Below are 17,824 nucleotides of genomic sequence, written 5' to 3'. Positions count from 1 at the left end.
TACAAAAGCATATTATTAAGCCTCAGTCCTGAAAGGAGCACTTGAAAGAGAAGTCAGTGGATACATTCTGCTTCTTCCAGATTCTATTAAAGGCATTGACTGTAACATATACAATCATTATTATATATAATAATATAATAATAATAATATAACAATAAAATATACAAACAATTTATTAATGATCAATTTCTGGCTCATTATATATGCAAGTTGTCAGTAATAATCAAAATTCCATTCTAGGTTTAGCCAGCTGTTATATTTCACTTAGGTTGGATATTAACAATATTGCGTTATAGACTGGGCTTTGATTTCCCCTGTTTGCTGTTAGAATTTGGATTGACCTTCAGAACGCTGTATTGATGTGAGCTTTATGTGGGTGTATCCATGCAGCACACATAGGAACTATGAACACGTTGCAATCAGTAAGCTTTGCTGCCTGCTGAGTTTGTATCAACTGCTTCCCTTCAGTGAGGTCTCTAATTACGAGCAGTAAACAGGGCTTGGGTGTTTCCTACGCAGAGTAACTTATTATTCAAATGTTGTTTACCTCAGAAGTAAAATATATGTAGCTGATGCAATCAAAAATAAATAAATCACCCTCAGAGTGAAATAAGACCAGGAAAATCATTAAGGATATGCAACAATAAAGGGGAAACGTTGTATGCTTCTGGAAGCAGAAAACATATTTCCTTTATTTTATGAAAGAGGTTTGTTTACTGGTTGTTTGGCTGTGGTGTTATAAATAATAGCACAGGGAAATACAGGAGGCAGCTTTCTCTTCTCACACTGACAACCAGCCTGATCAACATGCTAAAAAGCTCTGGTAACATGTCACTGAGAGGTCGGCACTCCTATTAAGTCACTACACTTTGAGGATTTTGAAGTGTTTCCTGAAATTCACCATGTAAGATAACTCTCTTAAGATTCTTTTCCAGGACAACAAAGTATTTAAAGCTCTACTGGGTATAATGTCTCTGAGTTTTGAGTAGTAGCCTCTTGTTATATTGATCGTGGCCGTGGCACTACAAAATTGTATGTGTGTGGGGCATCGTGCACATCACTGTTCTCAAGTAGTAAGTGCACGAGTGAAATACAAAACCTATTATGTTTGTTAGCATCCGAGTTTCTGGGGTGACTTAGCAGCGTGCTGCTGAAGAGAACTAAGCTGTCTAAGAGCTGACAGGTTCTCTAAAGGAGCACGCCTCTGCTATGCAGATTTGAGGTCAGACCCTTTCCTCTGCAGTGGGTGTTCTACATCTGTGTTATGAAGGGGAGACATTGTTATCAAAGTCCCTGTTGCTAAGCTGAATGAGGTTTAGAGAAGACACAGGGTGACTTGGTGGTTGCACTGTTATCACTAAGGAGCCTTACAGAGCAGCACTGCTCTCTCTCTCCCTGACCATTCCTTCGCTGTGGGTTTCTACTCATGGCAAGTGCTCACAGGCTGCCCCTATGGATTCTCATCTTGCCCTGATGTTTTTATTTCATGTTTGAATGAAATAAAAAGGTGCAGTACCGAGGCTGTTGCTAATTGATCTCCTTTTACTTGCCCACCTTCCTAATTGGATATGGAGAACCAATAGTGGTCTTCTCCCATTAATGTGACCTTGTTAACCAGACTCACTAAAGTGAAACATCATTAGTCCTCAAGCACATTTGATTCCTGCTCTCCTTCCTGGTCAGCAGCCACGATTTTGTGTTGGTGGTTGTTATGAGACAAGAGTGGTCAGCAATCTTTTGGTTGCTAGATTACATGGAAATCCTGTTTACTTTTACATGGAATATGAACTTCACCTAAATTACCAAAATGTTTCCTTTTAATAACACTCATAAATGTATGTATAAACATGTAATTTCCTTGTTTTGGCTCCCTTACTGGTGGCACAAATTGCTCCAATGGGTGGGGAACAGAAATCAACCCACCTGATGAATTGCAAGGTGTAGTTCAGGCTGAGGGATACTTTTCCTGAAATTCAAGTACTTACACTTTAAGCATAGCCTTATTGCTTAAATTGGTTGCTCCAGCATTTGCTATTTCAAGGTAAACTCTGTGTTTCAACAGACTTTGAAAGCTTTCCTTTATCCAAAAAGTTGTTATTACCCAAGAAATCATGCAGATATTAAATAATACTGTTGTATTTTTTTATACTAAACAAGAACAAATGATAAAGAATAATGTTTTGAATGATCTTTTCTGTCTTCGCATACATATCTTATGTCTGCCTGGATATTAAGACAAATTAATATACAACACTCAAAAGATAAGGGGGGAACTGTAAGGAGCTGGGCATATTCTCAAGTTCTTGCACTTGATTTTTTTTTTTATTAGCAAGAATATTTTCGTTCATCAGTTTTTGAAAAGACACTCACAATGCATTAGAGTTGCTTCTAAGCTTGATAGAAGTTTAAAACTGCTGTGTTTTCCTTCTCTTCAGAGTAATTTTCTGATTTTTTTATTTTATTTTATTTTTTAAATCCTACCAGTAGCAAGACATGGTATGATGTCAGTAGAAAACTAATTTCACTGAGAAACGTGAGAGTTCAAGTCTGGGCTCAGTGGAGGAAGCAAGTGGAACATGAAATGCGAGATCAGGGATCCTCTAGGAGGAAAAATATCCTGGCTTCAGAAGCAGAGCATCAGATCCCTGACCAAATCAGAATGGCTTTGGGTTTCCAGAGAGGTTATGGGTAAAATCAAAATCACGAGTGGCAACGTGAATTTGGGTAGCAAACCTTCATGTCTTATATGAAGTCTTCATATATATATGTCTTCATATGAAGTCTTCACAGTCTGTTCCTCGTGAAGAGGGAACTAGAGTACCTACCTACCCACCTGCCACATCTAAAAGCCATTGGAGAGAGGGAGAAATAAACACACTGCTGATGCTCAGAGAGGAGTTTGTTTTTCTAGGAGGTTTTCGTAGAATGTTTCCTGAAATACCACTTTTGAGATGAGTTACCATGAAGTTTAGTCACCACCTTCCTTTCTGAATTGTAACACCAAGTTCTAAAAAGTCAAAGTGGTGGTGGTTTTTTTTGTTTGTTTGTTTGTATTTAATTTATCACAACAGTCCTTCCCCAGTAGCTGGGCAGTAGGTCCCAGCTCAGCTGCCCTGTGCCTTTTGCAGACCCAGCAGGAGGCCTTGTGCTGCAGAAGCAGCATTGGCTTGAGCAGCTATTTCTCCACCATCCACAGGGAGAGAAGTGTGTGGTCTGCCTGGGAGCCTCCTGTGGCCACCAGCTGGACCGTGCTGTTCATGCATGAACGTGCTTGTGCTCTGCTGGACTTTGCCTCTGCTTTTTCTCAGAGCCTGTCTTTATCATTGCTTTCATTCATTTGCATGTTTTCATGTCATTCTCATCTTTTTTTCATTAAATTCTCAAGTAACTAAAGATCTTCCTTCAATTCTTCATCTTTTCCCCTTTTCTGGTTAGATGACTGTAGGAAAGGTCTCACGTGCAATTGGAGCTATGGCTGAAGTTCTTGTCAATCTGTATGTGAATGATCACAGACCTAAGCCACAAATTCCCCCCCTTGAGCTGGTAAGACTAAACTCACACAGAAACAACAGCTTTACTTAAAAGCAGTGTTTTCCAGAGTGTCCTCCTGTTTTAAGACCTTAATTGTGGAGCACCTGAAGCGTTACGAAAGATATTAGCCTAATGCTTACTGAGGAATCGAGTGCACGTTGGCAGAATACGCTGATAATGTGGGTATGCTGGAAGCATTGCTCACAGTGTCTTCTACTTATACTTTTATTACTTGTCTGCATGAAATAAAACTTCAGGAGGCTTTTATTAAATGTAATTATTGGTACAATTAGGAATAGAAAATGGTTATTAATCAAGGTGGCGTCTAAAGAAAATTTTGGTACAGTGCATGCTCATGCAATTATTTTTAACACGCAAATGCTGAATCACCATGCTTCGTTTTGAAGAAAGCTATTTTTAAACTCTGACACGATCCTGTTTGAATTCAGAAGCAGTCTTTGGACAGAGCTGCAGGTTCTTGCCCCACTCCCTGTTCTCCACATCCTGTCTCCAGTGCCCAGAGCTGTCAGGTATCAGGAAGCTACGTCTGGGGTGTTGTGGTGTTGATGCTTACTTATTAGCCAGCATTAAACTCTAATTGCTTCTGCTTCACTTTGACTATCTGACCTGTTCTGTTAACATTGTATTTTTAAAAATGTATTTCTGTGCTTTTCTATTTGCATGGTTATTCATCTGGAAGGTTTCGTGTGGTTCATAGTCCAAAATGATCCAGCACAGCATAACAGATTACTAACAGCAGATTTTATTTAGGATTCTCAGCTGTTAAGCACAAGAATGTGACTCACGACCGTAACAATTGTGACCTAAACTAAACATTGAAAAGTGTTCTGAGGCCTTCTTTTGCTGGCAAATTAAAGATGAGTTGTGTGGACTGCATGCTGGTGTCTGAAACTGAGTAAGCTCTGCCAGGCCTGCAGCTCCTCTGCCTCAAGTGTGGTACCCTCATGTGGTGAGGAGAGGATGGGGAGGTGGTGGCAGCTGTAGAAGAGCAGGGATAGCTGCTCATGTGTACTGACCTATAACGAAGAACAACAGAGTAAAACAAAGAGACTTCTTCATGCCTGCCTCTAATAAGTGAAGGGACGCCTGCTATTCTGTTTATAATTCATTTTTCTGTGCCTTTTGTATGTACATCTACAGAACACAGGGTTTATGACAATTAGAAAAGAAATGTAGTTAACTGGCCAAATTCAACAAAAAGCTCCAAAATATCTGTGTTGTTAATATGAGTCATATTTTAAAATCCAGTGAATTTAAAGAATGCTGAATGTCCATGGTAGGAATGAAAATGATTTTTAAACAAACCAAGCCTAAGCTTGGGCTGTTTGCACAGGCAGAAATGTGGCTGAGAGAGGAGGTGCATTTGTGGGTGATGTTGATGCTGGTGTTTGAACCACCACGTCCAACTGCTGGCTTTTCTTCCTTCAACTTAAAGCACAAGTCTAATTTTCCTTAGGGATAGGAGCTGTTAGGAGCTGAGTATGACCTCCCTGGTACTGAGATGAACTTCAGGGTTTGCTTAGCTCCAAATGTGTGCCTGTTGTTCAAGGTTGGCAAGGTCTGCCTTCACCCTCATCTGAGAAACACTGTCATTTGCAGCTATGATTGCAAGTGCCTGAGTCAGCACAGCGCAAGGCACTGGGTGCATGGGCCTGGTGCTACCCTTGTACTTGAGCAACCGTGAAGTGTCCGTAAGCTGAAGGGGGGAAGCTGGCTGCAAGTCCAGCCACAGCTCATCCTTTTGAGTCTCATGATGCCTGATTTATGAGTTGCTTTTTAAACCTACAGACTTGCAGCCTATGAGTAATAAAAAAGCTGACTGATGCATTTTTTTTAATTGTGTGTGGAAAAGGGGCTGTGTAAAACTTCAAGCAGTTAAAGCAACCGCTTACTTCAATAAGAATTTATATCTAGGTGACCTGTAAAGGCTTCATATGTGTTTCTATTTTTATCTTTTAACAGGGATCTCTGCGAAAAGAATTTCCTCAGTCTATTGGGGGGAGTGACATCTGTTATTTCTGCAAAAAACGGGTGTATGTTATGGAGCGGCTGAGTGCAGAAGGCCACTTCTTTCACAGGGAGTGCTTCAAGTGTGAAATATGTTCTACAACTCTCCGTTTAGGAATTTATGCCTTTGATGTTGAAGAAGGTAATACAGAAGCTATTTAAGGGTATTTTAAGATGTCTGAATATTGGTGCTTTTAATGGAACCAGAGAAACCTTGCTATTTCCAAATAATTTGAGTATATCTGAGTACTGACCTGATCTCCTCTTACAAAAGGACTAAAGTCTCAAGGCCAAAGATGGAGATGTAGAGTGAATGTAACAACAAGGGAGATTCAGAGTGAATGTAAGGAAGTTTTATATGATATGGGTGATGAGGCACTGGAACAGGCTGCCCAAGGAGGTGATGGATGTCCCATACTGGGAAACATTCAAGGTCAGGCTGGAGGGGCTGTGAGCAGCCTGATCAAGCTGTAGATGTCCCTTTCCATTGTAGAGGATTTGGACTAGATTGTGTTTAAGGGTTCCTTCTAACTAAAATGATTTTGTGATTCTGTAAAGCTGTGGGCAATGCAGAACCAGCAGATGGTTTCCCATTTCTTTTGCTGCCAAACCATTAATCATCTTGATTTTTTTTTATAAACAAAATAGTGGGGTTCCCATCAGTAGATGTAAAGATAAAAGTTCATACAATTTACTTTTTCTCTTCTAGGTAAATTTTACTGTAAACCTCATTTTACACACTGCAAAATCAGTAATAAACACCGAAAGAGAAGAGCAACATTACAGGTCCAGTGCAAGGTACGTATTGCTTACATCATTAATGCAGAAAATATTGAGGCAGCTTTATCTGGAGCAGAGTGCAGCATGTGTAGTCTGGTTTTCAGTGGAAATGAGCTCTTCATCTATAAAGTTGAACTTAAGAACACTTGGAAGTGAACGTATATATAAAAAACATAAAAACAGTAACAAAAACTGGACTTTATACTTATTTTAGACGTATATTTAATATATTTTTAATGCTTTTTATAAGGAGGCAACAGAAGCATGGAAGAAAGAAGAACTCAGACCTACAGAGACCACCACAGACAGCACTTTAACTACTGCTAGCAGTCCAGAGGACAGGTCCCCAGGTATCCTGACTTCCTTCTTTAGGCGCACTCTAAGCTGGCCCCTTCGGGTGACAAGGGATCTGCTTGACATTCCCAGACGCCTCTCTAACTGGATGCATGGTTTTCTGCGCGCTACCAATGTTCATTTCAGGGACAATGCATATAACTATACCTACTTGTACGAACTCTTGAGCCTTGGTGTGCCATTCCTCTGTGCTCTTCTAGAGGTACTTACTCATATGTACCGGGAAGCAGAGCTATCCCTTGAAAATGTGCTTGAATGGGCAAAAAAATTCTATAGGGTTTAAATTTTTCTGCGTGTCTTGCTCAATTGTGCCTTTCAGAATTTCAAAATGAGCAGCCTCACTATTTTCCTGAGGCTTTTTGTTGTTCTTTTTGTTTTTGTTTTTTACTTGCAATTTCATGTGTGACTTAAATGAACAATATATTCCTTCTGACATAAACTAGGTGCAATCAAAATTTTCAGTGTAAAATGTACTGTATGTTAAAATATGAAGAGTGGTGTCCAGACACATTTCCAGAACACAGCGACAGATGAAGGATATTTTGTAATTTTTTTTTCCTGTTTGATCCTGTTTGGGATCAGACCATTGGGGACAGGAACATTTTAAAAGCCTTCTTCCCCTCTGCTTTGTTGTTGTTGTTGGACAATGAAAGAGTTTTTGTTCTTTCAGATATTTAGGGAATATTTATGACAAATAACTGGGTTTTGAAACCTGAATATGGCGCATCCCTTTTTTTTCTTGCTTTCATCTTTTCTCTGGGTTATGAGGTTTATAACTTGCATGACGTTTCAAAAAAATCATGTGTTAAATTCATATTGCTCCCAGTCATGCCTTTTACCTTTCATACCCTTTGTTGATAGTGGGTATAATCTGTAATACTAATTTATTTAACGTTTTGAAATAAATCTGAAGAGCAAATCTTAGCTGAATGAAGGCCTGATTGAAAACACACATCAAAGGAACTAGTAGTAATATTAGATGTGAGTTAATGCTCAATTCAAGGCTTCTTCATTAGGCAGCTGTTTCAAGGAATATTGAGTTGTGGAGCATTCCTATATTACTGAACTCTCAACTGTTTTGACTCCAGAGAGGCACCTATTATGTTTGGAATTTTTTAAGAATACAAGTTTAGAACAAACAACAAAAAACTATAAACTTATTCTAAGGATGTTGCTTCGTAATCAGGTACTTCATTCTTTTCAATACGTAAAGCTGATAGCAAAAAGATGAAATCCTGTTATCTGGAGCAGCTGTGAAATAAATTTTTCTGGTGTTTCTCATCAAGGTCTACCTTCATCAAAAGCTGTCAGGAGCAGGTTAAGTAGGGCTATTAAACAACAAGGAGACAGTGAGAACATCCCAAATTCTGATTGCTTTCTCAGCCTAGGTAGCCAGTGAGGTAAGCATGCTCCCTGCCTCTAAAATACTTACATGTTTAATTAAGATGTTACTCAAGAAATAGATAAGCATATTAATATGGCAATATGCATAGCCTAAAATGAAAAGTATCTGTAACATTTATTTCTAGCCAACGTAACATGGCGTAAGTAATAGGAAATAATTTTATGTTCAATTTGTACCAAAGTTTGAGGATGACCTTTTAGTGGTCCCAAATAACTGTGCTTCTTATGGACTGGGTGATTTTTTTATTATTATTTTTTTAATTTTAAGTGAATGTGGGCAAAGACAATTTAAAGTTGTCTTGTCTCTTAGATATTAAATGGAGATATGTGTTCTGTTTAAAATAAATGACAAACTGGGTTTTTTCTCTAGATATTTTGATGTAATTTTCCAACTACAAGGATAAAGCTCTTCCCATTTTATAGTGTTTATATATTCCGGGGAGAAATTGTGAGAAGTATGCACAGAACTTGAAAAAAAAATGCTTGAAAAATTTGTTTAGGGATAAGGAGGTAGCACTTGGTTGAAATAAATTGCCATTAATGCTCAAATGTATACTTATCAAAACTTTGCTAGAATACTGACTGGACACGTCATTATAACATGGTAAGCATCTGTATAAAGAAATGTGTCTATCTCTTTCATAGCATTTAAAAAACCTACTTGGGAACAGTCTACACTTTTAAATTATTTGCTAATGCCAGTTGTTGTTTCACTCTACATGGAAAAAAATCTGCAGTATGATTTGTTATGTTACTCCTGCAATGCAGCAAACTGCTAAATGGTAAAGTTTTAAAGTTAAACTCATTCTCAATTTTAATTTCAGTTTGTCAACAGCATGGTCTTGCAGAATACATTTTTCCTGACATTTTCTTTTGCTGTTCACCACAAGAAAATGTTCTGCTTTTCAGCAGTGAGCGTAATGGTAAACTTACAGAAAATGGTGACACAGTGAGAAACTTGGAAATCTGTGTTAACCTCTGAGTTTAAATGAAGTGAATCTTACTAGGAGAAAGCATTTTCTTTTTACAAAAAAAGATGGTAATGATGTTATATAGGTTTACATAATAGGGAGAAAAATCCCTAAATTCTCACGAAAGACTTCAGGGAGGGAAAAAAAAACAAACAACCATACAAAATAAAAAACATTTTCCTGAAGGATCCTAATTATACTACATATTCCACTGGGATTCTGAATGTTGTGGGGAAGGTTGTTTATTGGTATCAATCTGATAATCAAATTGCTAGTTGCTTTTTTTTTTTAACTCTTTATCTTAATGCTCTGTTAATGAGATTAATAATTACTTGTCCTTGTTCATGATTTAATGCAAAAAAAGGCAGTTTCATTTTGGCCAATTCTTCTTTGTGAACTTACTGATGCTCTTCTATATAACCAAGCTAAGTTCTGTGTTTTGTTTTTTTTTTCTTTGCTCTCTTTGTCAATCTCCCTCATTACTTTTAGTCCAATTCATCATTCCGGTGTTGCACCCGCTCACTGGCTGAAGCCTTTATGCTGTCAGGTGATTTTTCTGCTTGCCGGTTCCAAAATTGTGTGACTAACACTGTCGTTCGACAGCATTTCACTACATTGATTTTGTGTGGTTTTTCTTATTTTATCTTTTAATACCATTTTGGAGCAAACTGTGTGTGTCTGGTATATTAATGGATGCGAGCTTTGGCGTGATCATTTAACCTGTTGCTGAGTTCATAGTTCTGTAAAAGGTTACATCTGCTCTCTCTGTAGAGAATGTTTTTCCTTCTGCGTCTTTGCATGTACACTTACTTTCCTTGTGTCTTTCAGGTGAGTTAGGCATGTAAATAAACTGATTCTTGAAAGAACTATTTCTTATTTCTTTCAAGGAAATTTTAAAATAAGGTGACAATAAAAGCCAGGTGATTCTCCTGGATAGCGTGAGCACCTATTTCTACTGCACTCAAATATTCAATGAGCAAATTTTAACTGAGAAATATTCAGTGAACAATCAACATTTGAGCTGTGTTGCTCTTTCTAAGCGCTTCTTTGCTTCCATAGAGGAAAATTATTTTACAAAAGGATTCTGTTGGAAAAAATAGCCAGAGCAACACAAGTTCCAGTCTTCCATCCCAAGTAACATGCTAGGCAGGCATAGCAGAAATAGACATGTGCTGTTTTTTAGTCCTTCATGTCTAAATGCCAAATTTTTATAACCAGAGTGTTTTGGTTTGAGTTGTTTTGTTAACTAATATCAGATCTAACAAGGCCCCATTTGCCCTCTGATTGATGGATTTGTCTTGCTGCATGAAAAGTTGCCAGTACTTTCCAGGACAAATTAGTGCAATTACTTTGTATGTATTTTTTCATATAAGTTCCAGTCTGTTTAATCACACAATAGTCCAAAAGGGGAAATTAATCCAAAGAAGAAACAAGGTTTCAGCCTGACCAGCAAGTGCTCTATGCTTATGGTTGATGTGGTCATGATGCAGCTTTACTTGCTGAGGATGCCCTTCAAAGGGAATGGTGACTGGGAATAGATCTAAGCAGCAACTTGCGGGAGGGGGGGGGGGGGGACAGGGGGCTGTGCCACTTGTCCCATTTCACACACTCAATCAGGAGTGAAGAACTGCAGGGTCCTTATCTTGCTGGCCTGTATGTTTGCATGACTAAACAGTAGTGTTGATTTGTGTGGGCATGCTAAATTGTCTTGATGGCTTTCAAAGTTCCCTTGCTGGGCCCATACACAACCTCTCTATATTCTAAGCATCACTCCCTGGAAAATGGTTAGGAGACATCTTCCTGTGAATTGCAGCACTGTGGTGTTCTGTTGCTAAGTTCAGCATGCTTTGAGATGAAGGTCGTGACATAAAGGTCTGCCATTTCAAACCACATTCCATTGCTATGCTTTTTTTTTTTACCCTCTGTTACAGAGTCTTCCTCGCTCTTCCTGGCCAGTGAGGATTCTGTCCTTCTCTTCCTAAATCTTCTGTCTTCGCTTTACTTTATAATCTTAATGGAATATTTTTATTAAATAGTTTTTAATGCTGTTTTTAAATTTTCACATGGAAATTCTGTATTTTGCACACAGTGAAAATTGTTTCAGCTCTATTTATGGTATTTGCTGTAAAGAAAAATAAATGTAGTTCTTTATAAGTCTCCTTGTTTCATCTCTTCCTTTTAAAAAAGATTTCCTGAACAGTAACTTAATGGTGACTTTATCCTTGTTTTTACAAGTTCTTCTGGTGGATGCTGTTGAGTTATTTTTGTAGTGGCCTGACCCAGAGGCCATGGAGTTTTGCTGTGGTGTGATAATCAAGTGTGTGTTCCTTTTGGAAGGTCCTTCACCCTGACATTCTACACTAATTATCCCATCCACTTGAGACCAGTAGGTGCCTGGTGTTGGGGTTTATCCCTCCTGGAACTGATACGTTGGTGTTGGTGAGCATGGGGATTGCTTGCAGTTGTCCTCTTCTCTTTGACTTCTGTTACCCTTCCATATGTTTTTATTTTACATATTAACAAATATCATGCTACGTTATCTGCATTTGGGATCTTAGATCATGTACAGAAAAAGCAGATAATAACTGTGAGTAAAGCTAATTTTAGCTGCTGACTCTGGACTGCTGTTTGCCAGCTCCCTGTATCGTCTTCATCCCTAGAAGCTGCATCTAACACTGACTTACTATCTGACAACAATGGCCTTTTAAAATATATTTAATTTATTAAGTTTGCTTTCCTTTGCTTTGTCATGCTTTTTATTCCTAATTTTCTTTTATTGTTTTTAAAACTGGTGTTGTAGTTCTTCTGAAACAGCGCATTCTCCAAAATGGCTTTTATAAGCGTTCCTCCCCTTCCTTTTCTTTCTTTTGCTCACTTTACAGTTCTTAAGCTAGCATCTCTTCCTTTGTATTTCAGGAGAAAAACAAATCACAGAAAGAATAGTCCCAATTGCTTAATGGAAAGATTATGGGCTTTTTTTTGTTGTGAAGTCATTTCAAACTGAGCCCCACTGAAGTTGTTTGAATAACAGGAATGATTTTTTTATTTCTTTGAAGTGATGATAGAGACAACACTGCAGAAGAACAACAAATGTTAGCCTCAATGGGCTATTCCATCTGCCAAAGGAGAAGCCGCCAAGGACAGTAGAAAGTTTGCTGTCCCAGCAAGAGGTGATTTGCATAATGAAACCGTAGTGCAGCAAATGTCATTGAACTTGGCACTTCCTTAATTGGGATGGGAAAAGAAATTTGGATCAGTAGATCTACTCTTTGTACAAATTAGTCTTGAAGCAGACTTTTTTTTTTGCCATCTTTACTTGATAATTTTAGGGAGAGGCAGTGGCAGAGAAACATCAGAAGAAGTTTTTGAGTCTACAAAAGGCGATGATTTGTTTTGTGTTGAAGCTTTGGGAGGCACCACGTGTTCATGCTGTTCTCACAAACTGTTTCACTTACTCCTGCTAAAATATCAAAACAGTGACTTGGAATTGGAATATTGTTAGCATTTAATTTGTTGTAACTGTGTTATTCTGTGGTGGTGCCGAAGGCCCCAAAAGTCAAATCACTAGCAAATCCTATCTTTAATGGATATACTTCATAGTAAACAATCCACGTCCTCTAATGGTAGTGGATAACACAGGAGACATTACACAGAAAAGAAATGAAGCAGACAAAATGAGCAATGTAAGAAGAGCAAGCTTGTGTTAGCTCCTTCATTCTGAGTCAAAATCCTCACACAGTGAAAGTTGCAAGTGTTCATTAGTTTGAATCCCAGTAATGCTGCTGGAGGTAAAGGCTGGTGGATTAAGTTGTGTGTGAATTTAACAAGGCTAGTTCAGGACCTTTGCATCTTTGGGGAGACCCCATCCTCTGGCCATCCCTCCCTGTGGAGTGAGGGCTGATTCTTCCTGCCACCCTTTCACTGAGCTTTCTGCCAAAGCTCCAGCCTCTGGCAGGCATTTGCTGCTATAGAAACCCCATGTGCATCCCATGCAGCTGAAAGTGATGGTGCTTGGTGGAAAAGCTACTGCTTTAACCTCAAGCTGCCACTGAACCAGGTACCTTCCAGAAATCATGGATTTTCAGTAGGTGATACTGCCTTTTTATACTGTCAGTGCTTGCTAAGAGAAGGAAAGCTACTGGTTACAGATGACATGATAGTGCTAGAACTGCAGAGATCTGTATCTGTCAGGTTCAGGAACTGCACACTCTTGCTCTCGTTCCTCCTCTTTATACTGGTTCAAATCAGTTCTCAACTTGTCTGTTGCCTCTAGCCCTACCTATCTGTTAATGAAAAGCAAAAATGGCAGAGTCATGTAAAGATAACCTCCCTATATTAAGATTATGCTAATGCTTAATAATGAAAAAGATCATGCCATTTTTAAGCGTACCAGGTTTGAGTATGATGTACAGACAAATTGTAGAATTGCTTAGACTCAGATGAGAGCCCTTCATTAACTCCAGCAAGAAGAGTAATTGCTGTTCCTCTCAATTTCTTCTAGACTGCCACAATAATAAAATACCAGTGAATGTTTCTTCTCTGTGTATTCCAACCTCCAGCAAGGGCTGTGGTCTTTTTTTTCCCACAACATTATGGCAATTAGTTACTATAATTGGCTTTAATTCACTTCTTGCTTACTCATTCCTCAAATTCCAATCAAAACAGTGAGTTCTTCATGCAGTGAATTCTGCATCAAGATTTATATTTTCAAAGGTATGACATGTTTGTAGATGACTTGGGTTTTTTGCATGGAAGATCATGTTGCTGAAGATCAGAAGACATTCTGTATTTAATACTTGATCCAAGTATGTGTGTCCGTCATGTAAATATTTCCCTGATCCTTTTTCCTTTGCTTCATGGGCTGTTTTAGCATAAAAAGAACGGAAGCTTTGATCTCATCTCATCAGGTGGTGGTCTCCAGCCTCATTTGAAATGGCTGGAATTTCTGATGTTCTTCTGAAATGAGAAATTACAAAGAAATCTGCATGTCACTGTGCTCTTTTATTTGCATTTGTACTTCAGGAAGTAACTCATATCTTTGTTTTAAGGTTTTCGGTATTTGGAGTCGATGTGTAAAGAAAAATATTATTTTGGCAGACATTAGTTTGCTGATCGCTCCAGGGACAAATCATGTTGGCTGCACTCTGAATTTCCAATTATTACATGCATTAATATACCAGACTAACACAGATTGCTCTGATAAAATAAACATTTGCTCTGAAATTGTGGGGCTGTGAGAAGCAAATTTCCATAAATATATAAATTCAGTAGTCTTTCAGTTAGTTGCTTTCTCTTTTAACTCTGTAATAATTTTTGCTTAGTTTGTATTAATATTGGTCTTAATGTGCACTGTCCTGGATCTATTCAAAAGTCGTGTTCTTTGGGTTCTCTCCTACTTCTTCAAGCTCCCTGGTTCTATCTTGTGACTGAATTGACAAGTGTCTGTTCATCATGTAAGTAATGGATGCTTTGGAAAAGTGCCTGGGCCCACATGGGCATAGAAGTTGCTCTGCTGGTGTGGGGAGGGGAGGAACGGGCAGTGGATAAGCCCGTTACCAGGCCACAGGGGAGAAGGGGCAGCACAAAGCATTTGCAGACAGCAATGGCTGGAAGCTGGGCTGGAGATCTGGCTGTGCTTCCACTGGGAACAGTGTGCTGCCCCACAGAAATGGGAAAGCAGGTTGGCTTTGTGCTCCACTTTTTCCTAGACAGCATAATGTGGAATTGACTTTGGTAGGCAAACAATTTGAGCTTATGCATAAAGGGCTAGAAAGGTGGGAAGAACCTGTCCTGTGAAACATCATTTCTCTTACTGAAGTGCTTTTTCAGGGACAGAAATTTGCCTGGTGGTTTCTTAGATGTGCTGAAAAGTCAGAGTTCAGTAAATAAAGGACATCAATCTGGGAATGCTGTTGGAAGCCCTATAGCCTCCTAGTGCACATCTGTGAAAGAACTTAATGGGATGTCCCTGATTTCAAGGTCTAATGCAGGTGATGCTTCCAGGCAGCCTTAGATGTTCGAAACTCAGACTGCGGTTGTATATATATATATTTAACTGAGGTTATAATAGGTTTGAGCTGGGGTTTCACTCCTGTGTAGGCTGGTAGCCAGCATACTGCCACATGACCTAAGCAAGCTGGAGGAGCCATTCTCTGATCCCATTTCACAGTCCTTTGTGGGCAGAGGCTTCCCTGGAGAGTGCTTTCTGCTCTGTATATTATCCCTGTGCTTGCTGGGTTCATTTCAACTGTGCTTCCACAGCACTGATGACACCTTCCTTCTGCCCCTGCAGCCTTCTACAAGTCGTGCTGTGTTATAAGTAGGACACAAACATGATTTTTGAGAGGTCTATTACACGGTAAGAAGCCAGAGAGGCAGTGAAGTGCGCTGGGTGTGCTACAGATCAATTTGTGGTCTGATGACTGAATTTCTTAATGTCCATTTTTGATGCCAACTGGTGTTTGCTTTCACCGCTGGAGCTGCCCACATTTATGAGTAACTCCACTTTAAAATTATTCGCTCGTGTCATTGCCTTAGTCAGCGGCTCCATACAAGGCCAGGCAGAGTACTCTCATCCTGTGAATGAATTACAGGGTGACACAGTTTAATGGCAGGGTAAAAGCCTCAGGATTGCCAGCAAGCTAGGCTGGGAACTTGCTGGGGGGACACTGGGTGAGGGTGGCATCAGGAGGGGTGGGTGAGCATAGGTTACTTCTGTAGAGAAGGTTCATAGCTGTGTTGGCTTGGTGCTTCTGTGGGAGGAAGGTCTCTCCCTGAGTACTGCTACCGTGGCATCAGGAGGGCTGGGGGCCAGCTGGCAGGTTGACCCAGCTGAGCTCACCCAAACCTTGTCCCCATCACAGGAGTGCAGCCATAGTTGGTGGTGCTGGGCACAGCAGGGAAGTGAGCTGTGTGCCAGCCCTGGGTGCCTGTACTCCTGCTGCCCACTAGCAGCAGCAGCAGTACCTGAGATTTGAGTGCTTTTCATCTGAGGGTTTGAAGGCCCTTAACCAACTGTATTGCTGTGACAGCTCTGGGTAAGTACTACTCCTGTTCTACAGTCTTCAACGAGTTGCAAAAACATGATGTGTCAGAGGTGCCAGTATATCATATTCCACATGGAGATTTTGACAGCTGATTCCAGTAGGTTTCTTTCTTCCTCCCCCAGACAAGGCCCTTGTCCAGAAATCTCTGCTCGGAATTGCAAGGAGTCAGGGCGCTTGCAAGGCAGTGTTCTCCCTGCAAGAGCTTTCTTGCTTACCAACTTACCCCTGCTGGGTGTTTTGTGATCCCTAGGGGAAAGATTGATATTATTAAAAAAAAAAAAAAAAAAAAAAAGAATCTGGCTCTGTTTCTATGCTTTGTTTTTCTTGTGGCTTAAGGGATGTTCTCCAGGTCTGTAATAGTCTAAGTCTTCGTACTCTCGTTAGCTTGACGTGGCTAACTCCCCTTTTCTGCTTGTGCACCATTCCATTCAGTCTGACTCAGCTGAGAAATATCACTATATCTTGCTTAAAAATGAATTTCCCTCTCCCAGTTTAAGGCCAGCTGAAGTGGAAGAGGGTGAGTAAACGTGAACTCTTTTGCTTGTTTATGGCATGGCAGCATTGCCTTGATTTTCAGTCTGCTGCAGCTGGCTTGGTTCAGGATTTTTCCAGACAGGTTCAGTGGGGCATCTTTGAATGCTTTTGTCCAAGGCAGGCAGGGGGAGGCACATGCAGAACGGCAAAGCTGATAAAAGGCAGGAGACAGCTGGTGGCCGAGACAGCTGACCCTCCGGGGAGGGGGCTGTTATGTGGGCTTTGTGCTGTTGTGAGTGGCACTCATGAGAGTCCCCATCCCTGTCCAGCCCAGCTGCCCTCAGCAGGCACTTGGCTCTGCCCAAATTTGGCTGATTCCCGAGCCCCTGTCATCTCCCTGTTGGGTCGCAGTTATGTGCTCTGCCTGCTGCTAATTTGGCAGGTGGCTTGGTAGAAGCAGCCCGTGCAGAGGCAGGTTTCCCTGTCAGATGGGACGCACCAACATGAGTAACGTCCCCTTTCTGCTGCCTGTCGGCCTCGGCTTTGTTGGTGAGTCATTCAGATGCTATAGAGTGATCGGTGCATTAATAAATGGTGGTCACAGCGAATGATGGCACCTCTGGAGGTACCCTCTCTGCCCCACGTGTAGTGGCTTCCAACAGGCGACTGCAGTGCCTGCTGCGGGATTTCTGTGTTTCTCTGAGCTAAGCAAAACCGACAGCAACTGCACTGTTAACGTGGCATAAAATAGAAATAGTTGTCAGTACCTCTGCAGTGCTGAGCTGGCATGGTGTGGTGCAATGGGACACCAGCACATAACTCAGCACCTTCACCTCGTGGAATGGCTGCTTTCTGCACAGCCTCCGTGACTGGGAAGGGGAGCGCAGCGACTTTTTTGGTCTGCTCTGCAGCGGCAGAGGGAACTTGCCTGGGGCTGGACCACTTGCAGCAATTTGTTGGTCAGAGGAGAACACTGAACAGCTCTGCAATTTTAGTTTTCAAAAACTGGAGCTTGAGATTTTGGCAGAGTGGCCTGGCTATGCTGGGCAGGCAGTGTGAGGTGGTGCTGAGGCACCCGAGGCAGCAGTAGCTCTGGGCTGGGGTCTGCGGGGCTCGTTGCCCTCCCTTGGCCCCATGGCTGGCAGTGACACTGGGAGGGCTTTGCCCTCTCTTAAGTAAAGCCAGTGCTGGTAGCTGGAGTGTGACCAGGCGTCTGGTACCTGCCCTGCACTTTTG

At 40.6% G+C, this 17,824-nt stretch overlaps 1 protein-coding gene across 42 annotated transcripts in view; it reads left to right on the top strand.

Annotated features, from left to right (window-relative positions):
* The window catches only part of MICAL2 (microtubule associated monooxygenase, calponin and LIM domain containing 2), a 159,770-nt gene that overhangs the window by 104,360 nt on the left and 37,586 nt on the right, over positions 1-17,824 (top strand). For 24 of the 42 annotated variants that reach the window (XM_046942224.1, XM_046942222.1, XM_040702113.2 and 21 more), the window contains 5 exons: positions 3,436-3,543; positions 3,981-4,061; positions 5,515-5,701; positions 6,269-6,357; positions 6,590-6,689. In XM_046942224.1, coding sequence (XP_046798180.1) covers positions 3,436-3,543; positions 3,981-4,061; positions 5,515-5,701; positions 6,269-6,357; positions 6,590-6,689 — 565 coding nt within the window. Of the gene's footprint in view, positions 1-3,435; positions 3,544-3,980; positions 4,062-5,514; positions 5,702-6,268; positions 6,358-6,589; positions 9,616-10,999; positions 11,223-17,824 lie in introns of those variants that run through there. The other 18 variants (XM_046942241.1, XM_046942240.1, XM_046942238.1 and 15 more) reach the window with 8 other exon arrangements.

This window comes from Gallus gallus, chromosome 5 (assembly GCF_016699485.2).
Source record: "Gallus gallus isolate bGalGal1 chromosome 5, bGalGal1.mat.broiler.GRCg7b, whole genome shotgun sequence".
Taxonomy (NCBI): Eukaryota; Metazoa; Chordata; class Aves; order Galliformes; family Phasianidae; genus Gallus; species Gallus gallus.
The sequence above is the reverse complement of the archived record's forward strand: the minus strand, read 5'-3'. Positions and strand labels throughout refer to the sequence as shown.